The sequence below is a fragment of the Hesperophylax consimilis genome, chromosome 20 (assembly GCF_061612785.1).
Source record: "Hesperophylax consimilis isolate HC1 chromosome 20, BYU_Hcon_1.0, whole genome shotgun sequence".
Lineage (NCBI taxonomy): Eukaryota > Metazoa > Arthropoda > Insecta > Trichoptera > Limnephilidae > Hesperophylax > Hesperophylax consimilis.
The window spans coordinates 12673900-12686334 of NC_142855.1; the positions used below are offsets into that span (position 1 = coordinate 12673900).

At 39.4% G+C, this 12435-nt stretch overlaps 1 protein-coding gene across 1 annotated transcript in view; it reads left to right on the forward strand.

Moving 5' to 3' along the window:
• Nucleotides 1-11715, forward strand: part of LOC149414110 (serine protease Hayan-like) — a 40243-nt gene extending 28528 nt beyond the window's left edge. Inside the window, exons 9-11 of the mRNA XM_089643706.1 lie at nucleotides 1688-1802; nucleotides 7326-7457; nucleotides 10990-11715. Coding sequence (XP_089499832.1) covers nucleotides 1688-1802; nucleotides 7326-7457; nucleotides 10990-11181 — 439 coding nt within the window. The 3' untranslated portion in view covers nucleotides 11182-11715. The remainder of the gene's footprint in view (nucleotides 1-1687; nucleotides 1803-7325; nucleotides 7458-10989) is intronic.
• Nucleotides 11716-12435: the final 720 nt, after the last annotated feature.

The following is a 12435-nucleotide window of genomic DNA, read 5'->3' on the forward strand; positions in this document are numbered from 1 at the left end:
CACATGGTCTGATGCTCTGTAGGGAACTCGCGCGCATACAAGGGTTAGTTCAAGCAACGCCGGTTCCTTATAACTTATTAGCAGGAATAGTTCCACCTGTATAGTGCCACCTCAGTGTAGGTCGACCAACAAACACTCCTATGTCCTGTCCTATCTTCCATTCTTGCTACATGCCCTGCTAGCGGAACAGGCCCACTGTTGCTTCACATGGTCTGATGCTCTGTAGGGAACTCGCGCGCATACAAGGGTTAGTTCAAGCAACGCCGGTTCCTTATAACTTATTAGCAGGAATAGTTCCACCTGTATAGTGCCACCTCAGTGTAGGTCGACCAACAAACACTCCTATGTCCTGTCCTATCTTCCATTCTTGCTACATGCCCTGCTAGCGGAACAGGCCCACTGTTGCTTCACATGGTCTGATGCTCTGTAGGGAACTCGCGCGCATACAAGGGTTAGTTCAAGCAACGCCGGTTCCTTATAACTTATTAGCAGGAATAGTTCCACCTGTATAGTGCCACCTCAGTGTAGGTCGACCAACAAACACTCCTATGTCCTGTCCTATCTTCCATTCTTGCTACATGCCCTGCTAGCGGAACAGGCCCACTGTTGCTTCACATGGTCTGATGCTCTGTAGGGAACTCGCGCGCATACAAGGGTTAGTTCAAGCAACGCCGGTTCCTTATAACTTATTAGCAGGAATAGTTCCACCTGTATAGTGCCACCTCAGTGTAGGTCGACCAACAAACACTCCTATGTCCTGTCCTATCTTCCATTCTTGCTACATGCCCTGCTAGCGGAACAGGCCCACTGTTGCTTCACATGGTCTGATGCTCTGTAGGGAACTCGCGCGCATACAAGGGTGGACTACAGCAAACTGTGCAACACACTAAACACTTTAATATAGAAAGATACCTCGCGCAGACCCGAAAAAATTACAGATAGTCTGAATTGTCCACAAATCAGTTCCAATTTCGAAAATGATGGCACTTAAATTCAAAACCAAAGTTCTGGATACGATTTGAAAATTTCACAGCCAAAATTATTGTAGTGATTTATTTTTGGGGTATTATGCCATGTTGCGCTACCTCCTTCTTTATACAACGTTTCGGACAGTATTGCAGTGTCCATCATCAGGACAGATGTGTAATCGAATATGAAATTACATGTTTATTTGTAATTACTGTAATGCTGTCCAAAGTGGGCTAAAGAAAGAGGTAGCGCAATAAGGCATAACACCCTAAAAATAAATCACCATCAACGTTCTGGAGTTCATTGAACCAGAGCTACGGACAGAGTCACAACCGACATTAGAATCCATTTGTTATTATTATTACAATGTTACAATCTATTCAAAAGTAAAGTCACGAAATATATTATTATTTTGGTAGAAAGCAGTCACTTTGTGGTTTGACATATTAATTGAAATAAAACAATAACTTTGTTTATAACCACGAATTAATTCGTGGTTAATTCGTGGTTATAAACAAAGTTATTGTTTTAAATAAATTATTGCAATTATTTCCTATGTCAAATAACAGGTGACAGGGTCTCACGAGTGTCATGCATCATGCGTTATGCGTCATGCGTCATGCCGGAATATCGGCATACCGCACCTAAAGGGTTAAGGAATATTATTGCATCGCACTACCATTCACAGATTTTCAAAAATAAATTATATCCATTTCAGGGTAACATTCACAAGCAGAATAATCCCAGTCTGTCTCCACACCGGCACAACTCTTCCTGACAGTGGCTTCATCCTCACATCGTGGAGTGGCACACCCAACACACCTGACCACAAGGTTAGAACACATTTCTCTGCCTTCATGATGAACAATGACTGATGATGTGATAATGATAAGATTGACAGCTGTGGCTGGTACTAAATGTATATTTATTTAAATAGATATCTAACCATCACGCCGTCTCTCCGCAGGGGTAGGCAGAGAGGATGGACCGACACACACAACTCTGTTTTAACACACACTCCTTGCTTTATTTATTTTATTTTATTTTTATTTTTTTTTTATTAAAAGTATACAATACAGAATATAGTATATTATATAAAGCATTGTACTCCCAGGAGTTAATAAACTCATTGCGGGAATGATACGCATTACATGAAACATATAGCTGTATGTATTAAATGGACATATGATGGGACATACACAACATTATTATTTCAGATAGTCATTAATAAGTTGAAGTTTGAGCATGTTAGTTTGGGTCTTTTTACATTGACTTGCACATTTGATCTCGTTGGGTAGTTGATTATATTTTGTGTGAGCTATGTATTCTAGGGATCTTAGTCCATATTTTGTTGATTTGATTTTTGGTATATGTAGTTTGTTGTGATTTCTTGTGTTGTGTTGGTGTACGTCGTAATTGTAATAGAGTGTAGTGTTGGAATGCGCCGAGTGTTGAATTACTTGTAATATAGTTTTCGTTATTTCAAAAGTGGGAATGGTATTAAAAGGAAGTATTTGGGTGTTTCTGTAGATGTCTTTGACATGTGTGTCCCAAGGTAAACTGAAAATATTTCGCAGGGCTCTATTTTGGACGACTTGGACTTCTGAAATCATTTTTTTTGTAGCAAATCCCCAGATTCCGGCGAGATATATTAGATGTGAGTGAATCATAGCATGGTAAATCGATTTTAATAGAGAGGGAGGAAGTAACCCGCGAAGTCTATATAAAACACCAGTTATAGGAGAAATTTTGGATAGAACATGTTTAAATTGGTGATTCCATGTGAGTTGTGAATCAATGAAAAGGCCAAGATATTTTGTAACATCAGCCCTTTCAAGGCGGTTATTATCAAGACTTATATTAAGACTTACATTTTTTTATTTGCAAACAGTATGTAATGTGTTTTTTTTTTATGTTTAGGCTAAGTTTGTTTAATCGCAGTCAATTTACCACGCAAGCTACATCCCTTTCCATTTCCTTTTCAAGTTCGTTTAAATCATTATTGTGATAAAGAATCACTGTGTCATCTGCATAGAGTTGTATTGAACCCTTAAGTCCCCATTTAGCAATATCATTTATATATATTAACAATAGTAATGGTCCAAGTACGGAGCCCTGAGGCACGCCACATTTTTTCGTTCCCATGCTGCTTGTCCCTTTTCCAACAAAGGTCTGACAATGTCGGTTAGAGAGGTAGCTACACAGTAACTTCAGGGGAGTGCCTACTATGCCTAGGTGTTCTAGCTTCTTTAGTAGTATCCCATAGTCAACCGTATCGAAAGCCTTTTTTAAATCTATAAATAAGCCTGCAGCATGCTTACCCTGGTCACTATGCTTTTGGAGGGCGTATACAAAATCGAAGGCAGCACATTTTGTGTTAGATTGGTTTCTGAATCCATACTGTTGGGATGCGAGTAAATTGTTTGATAGGAGATATTTAGTGAGCCTAAGCTTAATAACCTTTTCAAAAACTTTAGAGACGACAAAGAGGATGGATATAGGACGGTAATTAGAAGGATTTGTTTTGCAATCATCTTTGTAAATCGGAATTATTTTTGCTATCTTTAGTTGATCTGGGAAGATTCCACTATTCAGGGATTGATTAATAAGAAAAACAAGGTGGTCAGCTAATATATCTTTGCAAAAGTTCAGGTACACTGGTGTAATTCCATCTAAACCTGGAGATGCATTAGACTTTAGTTGAGAGATGATAATGAGAACTTCTGTTTTATTTGTTTTGGCCATGTATAAGGACTGGATTGCTTTTTGATCCGTGTTTATAGTGATAGAATCATCTGGATATGATGCAATTGTGGCTGCTAAGTTTTCCCCAACTGATATAAAGAAGTTGTTAAAAGTTGAAGCTATCTGTGTTGGGCATGTTATTTCTTCATTCTTAATGAGAAGACATTCAATTTCAACTTTCTGGGGTGTCGAGCTATTTGTTAGAATTGCATTTATTATTTTCCATGTCTGTCGCGGATTACGCAGGTTTTCTTTAAATATAGTCGTGTAGTATTTGGTTTTAGCATATCTTCTATAGTTGGTAACTTGATTTCTTGTTTTATTTCTCAGTGCTGTGAATATATCACTTTGCTGATTTTTTTTCCAGATTTTAAACGCATTGTTGCGCTGTTTGATAAGTGCATTTAATTTTGCATCAAACCATGGAGTATTACCCCTCCGTTGGTCTCCTATGCGTAACTCAGATTTATGTTGGGATGATTTTATTGCTGTTTTGATGTAGGTATTCATTAAAATTATTATAGTTTTCATTGGCATTACTGGTGGTTTCGTGTGGAAAGTTGTGGGATTCTACATATGTTTTTAACATGTTTTTATCGGTTTTGGTGTTGTTTGAAAAAGAATGTATTCTATTATTAGTGTGATGTTTCAAGCTGTTTTGGTAATCTAATATCAAAATGTTATGATCACTTAGGTAGGCATCTATATTTGCAGTAGTTGAGGAAATATTTTGTCTGTTTGAGATGATATGGTCTATTAGAGAAGTAGAGGTATCTGTTACTCGTGTAGGATAGGATGTGTTACATATGAAACAGTTGTATGAGTCTAGCGTGTTGATGTACTTAAGAGATGTATTATTTTTTTGAAGAATGTCAATGTTGAAATCACCAAAGATAAGGGTATCATTTCTACAGTTATTTAAAATAGATTCAAGATACATTAAGAATTCGTTAATATTTGAGGTAGGCTTTCTGTATATAACATAAATATTTAACGGTTTAAAATTTCTATTACGGATATTAATTCCTAAGAAAGAATTTTCACTACAATGTTTTTCGATAGTTGTAGCATTTAGTGAATGGTGCGTGTAGAGAATCACCCCTCCTCCTCTTTCATTGGTGCGAGACGCAAAATGCTTTGGTAGCCGTCGATGTTGAAGAAGCACTCCTCACCATCTTCCAACCAGGTTTCGGATATTGCAAGTACGTGTACAGTGGGTTTGATGCTCTTTAAAGTTTCTTCAATCTCGTCAATTTTATTTTTGATACCTCTCGCGTTAAGATACATTATTCGAAGGCTATTTTTTATTGGCTTATAGTCTTCAATTTCCTCATATTTGTATTCATTTATACTGGCCTGGGTCCCGGATGCTGTAGTTACAGTTGAGTTAGCCATAGTCAACTCTCTCCATTGTGCGTGACATCATTATGGTACGGTAGGGGCAGTCCCTATCGTTTGATCTGTGTTTTGGTGCCTCAATTTTGCCTTTGGCCATTTTAAAGCAGTTCCAGCAACGGAATTCTTCTTTTCGTTCCTTTTTTGTGCAGTCAGATGATTTGTGTTCACCAGCACAGTGTAGACAACGATCTTTTGATTCACTACATCTCGCGGCGGAGTGACCGTATCCCATGCATTTATAGCACTGCATGATTGGGCAGCTGTCAGAATCTTGTGTTTCTTTTTCGATCCCCTTCAAGATAACATTAGGTCTAAGACGTTTGCCCTCATGAGCAACCAAGTTACCATTGGTCAGCCCTGGAATTGCTGTTAGGATCTTCTGTGCATCTGACTTTTTAGGGCAGGTAATTATGACCTTGTTATTTTTGGCCTTTGACATACCACTGACACCCACTCTGAGGTCGGCTGGCTTGATAATATCCTTTATTGTTGAGGTGATGGATTCTGACGTCGCTTCTTGGTCTGATGACGACACTATTACGGCATGTCTGGTGCGATCTCCTCGATTCCCTACTGCCGAGGCGTAACTGAGTACGGGTTCTTTTTGAGCGTTGGCGCAGAAAGCTGACATTTCCCTACAGTGTCTTTCTTCCATCTTCAGTTGACATTCTGCATTCTGCACCTTGGTTTCAAGTAATTCGACTTCCAGAGCATGAAGTTGTTTTCCCAGTGTGGCTCCTTTCTCAATTATCTCCAGTAAAGATGAGATTATTGTGTCGCGGACTTCTTTGGTTATGTTATTTTTGAGAGGCTCGGCTGCTTTCAGTGCCAGAGTGGCAATTTGGACAATATTCATGGCTGTCTCGGACTGTTTTGTTTTCTGGAGAGAAGTATATTGGGAGATTTCAACAGAAGTCAGAATCGGTTTGGTTTTGAGAGGAGGAATTTTGTCTTCGTTGATAGATGGAAGCGCTGGACTGGACTCGTGTGTTATTGGTGAGGATCTTGTAGTAGAGGAGAATGTTGTTGCGGTGGTGGTAGAAAGAGCAGAGTTGGTGTTAGTGGGGATTGACGCTTGTTTATTAATCTTAATTTCCTTCTTTTGTCGTTTATCCACAACTTTTCTGCTTTCGGCTCGGGTTTGTCTTGGGGTCTTAACTAGTTCTGGACTGCTACTGCTCCGGATTATCGGTGACCTCGGCGTGGTTCCCGATTTTTTAAAAGGATCTTTAGCCCCTGGGGGGGTACACGGGGGATCTGCCATTTAAAGTTTATTTTAATGTTTACATGTCACTAAGACTTGTATTGTATTTATTTTAATGTCCTGTTTTTTTTTCACTTGTATATTTATTTTTATATTTATTAATATTTATGAAAAAAAAAAAAAATAAAAAAAAACGATAATTATTTATTTGGAGTTAATGGGGTTAGAACTGTCGTTCTTCGAAACTCGGCGCTAATGCGTTCGCCTCTAGTCCAAATTCCACTGTTGTTATACCGTCAAATAATAAATTATTATAATAATAGTGTCAGCACTTGGGATTTTTAAGAATTTATTTAAAATTACTTTAATATGTGTTGAAAAAAAAAAAAGAGTTTCATGCACATTCATCCATAGGTTCTGTTAATCTGATTCTTGAGATGACTCAAGTACTTGCCATGTCTACCTTGGGAGTCCCAGACCTCTTCTATCATCCACTTGTGCGTCTTATATTCTCCTATTTCTACCACTCTGAAGAAGAGCAAATATACTAAATAATATTTAATTTTATTCACATAAAATGTCAATAAAAGCACACACTTTGTATCTGGTTCAAATCCTAGTGGTAAAATTCACAATAAATTTATTAAACGTAATTTACATATATATTTGTGACACGTTCCAGAGTCGAAGATACTCTCAGTATCGCCCTGGTGAAAGATCTCATTCGGATCGAATGTATCTTGAAATGGCTCTAGTCATGTTTGGTGACCAAATCTAATTAGTCAGGTACTTCCCCACCTTCCTCTTTCCCATCTCCTTTTCCTCCCCTTTTACACAATTGAGGATGTCATAGTCCCACTGGTTCTAGACGGTTGGGAGCAGTTGTAACACTTGTGCAGTATTTACATTAAAAAACACATTTCTTCAAAACCTCACTTCACATTGTAATACTATACGGATTGTTCTCATTGGATAAAACAATTAATTGGTACGTTTTTCAACATTTCAGACGACAATGCAGAGAGTATCTCAGGAGGAGTGCTCTAGAGCATTCCCCGCTGACAGCTCTTGGCACCCTGCCGGCGCAAAACATGACCTGGAGATTTGCAGCCGCCCAGTCAACACAACTGGGGGATGTGACGTATGTAAAGCTGGGATGTATTGTAAACCAAGCTCATTATAATACTGATGTACTTATTATTTAATATTAGGATAATAAAGCATTGATTTAACAAGAATTTTATAAATAACAAAGAGTAGTCCCGCTGCCTGCCCCATGACAGCTTGTCTACAGGTCTACCATTTTTCTTTAATTTAATAAACATAACACATAATCATTTTACATATAAAAATTAGTTTTAACTTCTCAATAATGTTTAAATTATGTATTGCAAGATTCAATCACTTAGGACGGGTTGTTTCATAGAATTTGAACAATTCATCAAATTTCAAAGCTGATTTTCAAGTTCTGTTAAGGTTTTATCCAAGTTCTGTTCTCAGTTATGTGAAGCCTCTGGCCAGTTATTATAGAATAATAGAACTTGAATAGAACCTACACAGAACTTGAAAATCATTTTTTGAAAATTGATGAATTGTTAAAATTCCGCGAAACAACCCACCCCTATTCTTCTTCTGATTACTCACTTCTATCAGAATGTATCTAATAATAAGGAGAAACTATTTCCTTTATCATGTTCCCACTATTAATTAATTCCTCCCGTGGATTATTATTTGGGTAACTTTTTTCACATTATCAAAAATTGAAACACTTTGGCGAGTCCATATTTATAAATTTCTGAATTCCTCCAAGAATCTGTTTGGTAAATTTTGAATCTCGAATTGAAATAAAACAATTGGCGAGTTCATTTTGAAATGGTCCGAGTCAATCACAATGACATCCATAGTGTAAAAATAAAGAGATGAACACTTTTAAAGCACTTCCCGGTAAGATACCGGTAAAACGGGTATAGGGCGCTAGTCCATATAAAACTACACATCCACACTTAGTTAGCAGGAGCTCACATCAGAAACATCTAGCGACATTCTAGTTCCATGCAGGTCTGTAAAAGACAAGATACATATATAGTATATATCCTCCGTTAGTCTCCAAGGAGTCTAGTCCATCTACAGGAAACACTGGTGTTCTGTTCCTGCTGTTTCCCTCTAGTTCCTGGTGCTGGTGCCAAGGGCTGTCCTGACAGTTGTTCTAGCCAGCGAAACCGTCCCAGGTTTAAGCATATAGTATACATCCTTGGCGCCATCGGTTAGTCTCCAAGGAGTCTAGTCCATCTACAGGAAACACTGGTGTTCTGTTCCTGCTGTTTCCCTCTAGTTCCTGGTGCTGGTGCCAAGGGCTGTCCTGACAGTTGTTCTAGCCAGCGAAACCGTCCCAGGTTTAAGCATATAGTATACATCCTTGGCGCCATCGGTTAGTCTCCAAGGAGTCTAGTCCATCTACAGGAAACACTGGTGTTCTGTTCCTGCTGTTTCCCTCTAGTTCCTGGTGCTGGTGCCAAGGGCTGTCCTGACAGGTGTTCTGGCCAGCGAAGCCGTCCCAGGTTTAAGCATATAGTATACATCCTTGGCGCCATCGGTTAGTCTCCAAGAAGTCTAGTCCATCTACAGGAAATGGAAAGGAATATGGGAATTGGTAGTGAGACAATGTATATGGATGTTGTTGTTGTAGTGTTTATTAAGAGTCAGGATAATACATTTATTGAGTCAGTTGCCGTGACGAGGAGATGATGTAGGACAGATGTTGAATACTCCGGTTGCTGCGATGATGTGGTGGTCAAGCGCGGGTCAGTGAGTCGACGCCGGGCGCTGGTGACCGGGACTCGATGAAGGTCAGGCACTGGCGAAGAACGTAGGTCTTCAGGCACTCCAGTGCTGACGAGACGGCCAAAGGTGCAGTGGACCTTGTAGGCAGTTGAACGGGCGCGGTGTGACCAGTGAGGATGCTGCGTGTCCTCGTGGTGGTCATGATGCGTGGAAGAAGCGCTGGTCAGAGACGCTGGGACCAGGGCGCTTGTAATCCGAGTAGCGCTTGCCAGGGACGACGATCCGGACAAGGCGCTATATTGATATCCCGGTAGAGTCCATGATGGTACAGGCGAAGCCGGGTATGTGTCCTTTGCGGAGGGGCGCAGGGCCCCCCAGTTGTCACTCGTGAGATTAGTAAATTGTTGGCGGCAGATTGATGACTGGCTGACTACTGACTACTGACTGACTTGAGGTGAAGAAGGATCGAAGCGTGACGTGGGGGGAACCGGCCATGGTGGCCGATTCCTCCATTACGCTGAGTCGGAGATCTCGGGTAGGATGATGTCGCGTGGAACTTGTTGACTGGAGTGATGTGGTATGAAGACCGATGATGACTGACTGATGTACTCAAGTCCTCCACCGCTTATATAGCTGCCGACTTCTTTGTTCTCGTCTGCCACGGGTGGAAGTAGCGTCTGGACTTCGAACTCGCGGGACCGCTGACTCGATTTACTGTCTGGGCGTTTGCATCACCCTATATGCAAGTCAGCAGTCTACGTATGATGGTACCGATATTATTATTGAAGTCTCGAAAGAATAATTGCTGTCTCGGCTGTTTTAACACATGCCGTCTGGTTATGATTTTGATGACTCTAGGAGCGGTGACATAACCGCTACACTGGTGTTCTGTTCCTGCTGTTTCCCTCTAGTTCCTGGTGCTGGTGCCAAGGGCTGTCCTGACAGGTGTTCTGGCCAGCGAAGCCGTCCCAGGTTTAAGCATATAGCTCTTCATACAGCAGGTTTAGTCCTAGGAAGGAAGATAGCCGACATTCATTATTGGTGTGCGTCATAGAATAAACCATTCTGACCATTCTTTGCTGCATTCATTATCATATACCAGGTTGAGACAGAGCTCGTGCTAAATGGGCTTGAACCAAAATAAACCAAGTCAGTGGTGTTAGTTGGTCAGTTCTATTTAAATCTGCATGGAAGGAATTTCGAGTACTTATTATCTATTCAGTGACGTGCGTAAATAAGTTAAAAATTAATTGTTATTTTTATTTCACGGATAATTTTAGTGAAATTATTTATCTTTATTACATTTCCAGCACGTTCCGGAATTGTAGATACTCTCAGTATCACCCTGGTGGAAGGCCATCATTCAAATCGTAAAGTTGCTCTATGATAGTAGTGATTGTACTTAACAAATCTTAAGTTTTCATTTAAGGAAGTTATCAGGAAATTTTGGTTTTTATTTAATAAGAGAAAAATGGAAACATACTTTTTGGACGTAAGGTCTTTGGTTCACAGAACTACTAGGGTTAGGTTAGGTTAGGTTAGGTTAGGTTAGGTTAGGTTAGGTTAGATTAGATTAGGTTAGGTTAGGTTTAGTTAGATTAGGTTAGGTTAGGTTATGTTTAGTTAGGTTAGGTTAGGTTAGGTTAGGTTAGGTTATGTTAGGTTAGATTAGGTTAGGTTAGGTTAGGTTAGGTTAGATTAGGTTAGGTTAGGTTTAGTTAGATAGGTTTGGTTAGGTTAGGTTAGGTTAGGTTTAATTAGGTTAGATTTAGTTAGGTTAGGTTTACCATTTCCATTTACCATAAATGTAAACACTGACTACCTACGACTGATTAATTAATTAATAATCTGCCATTTGGAGTGTGTTCACCTATTGCTTTATTTGTTCTCAGTACTGGTACTACGGCTCCCCGCTGACGGTACCCAACAGCCTGGGTAACAGGGTGGGCTGCACACACCTGTTGGTGGGGTTGGCATCCTGGTATAATAATACTTCACCCTGTACACACAGCAACACGAGGATATCTACCTACATCCCCTGGATAGAGGGTATTGTGTGGCCTGAAAGCGGTGTTGTTGTCTAGGACCTTGTTTTAGACAATTTTTAAATTTATTTTTGTTTCCCTGTCCCCCCCTCCTTGCCCTCTCTCTGCCCCACCATGCCGACGACCACGACTTGTATACACGGTGTTTAGAGACTTGTAGTACAAGCGGCAAACTGGGAGATCTGCATCACATAGAAAACTCATGGTTTTGTACGATCTGAACATTTCAATTTTTTTTAACATTTTTTCTATTAAAAACTTCTGTAGCCGGCCCAACCCTTCGGCACATTTTAAAATACAATAAACAGCTGGTGTTAACCCCTTAACTACCAATTTAAATATATATAAATTGGTAGTTGAGGGGTTTTGTTAATAATAATACACTCATTTCCAAAACTTTTTCTTTCTAGACAACAATACCGCATTAAGTAAGGTGGGGATGATGGGTAGATACTGCGTGGAAAAGCTTTTTTTATTATGTGTTTGTACTTATGTGTATTTTTTTTATTATATATTATGTACTATAAATTTTTTTGACTTTTTTAATGTTAATAAATTATTTTTCAATTTGTGCACCTTTTGTTTTGATCCAGACTGAAACCTTTTTTTTCTGTATTGTGTAAGTGTTGGTGTATTCTGTATTGTCAATAAAAGCCTTTACGATCAATGATGGATGAAGGTAAACAAATTAACGAAAGAAATAAAACTCTGGAAAAATAAGCCAGAAACAAGAGAAAAATAAACAAATGCATAAAATTCATTGATAAAAATAAAACTACCTCAAGTGGTGCAGAATCGAGGACCTAACCACCGCCTTTAAGGGCGAGGCTACGGCACATATCAAGAACCCTCTTAATCCTTGCTAATCTAAATCTCTAAAACCTAAGAAAGAAAAGGAAGAAATTCCCTAAATGAAAGTGAAAACTTTATCAATATCCGTTGCGTAGTTTAGACGAACTAAGCGCACAAACAGACAGACGCGGATAGGACTCTATTTTATACTATCTAGAGATGACTAAATACTTACAAATAACAAGAATCGAAAGTCAGGTAATGCAAAGAAGAACTATATTATCAGGAGGAACTACTCTAGTAGGATAAATTTATAATTTCTACACTTTCTTGATGGACGGTGGCCGTACTTTGTTGTACGGAGTTGAGAGAAAATATAATATAAAACAGCTATTATTGGACCATCCCATAAAGGTCCCATGACCAGTTCAGGCACGGGGACTCCATCCAAGCCAGAGTCAAGTTACCCTCTCAGAACAGGGCCCTTAGGTAATGCAGACA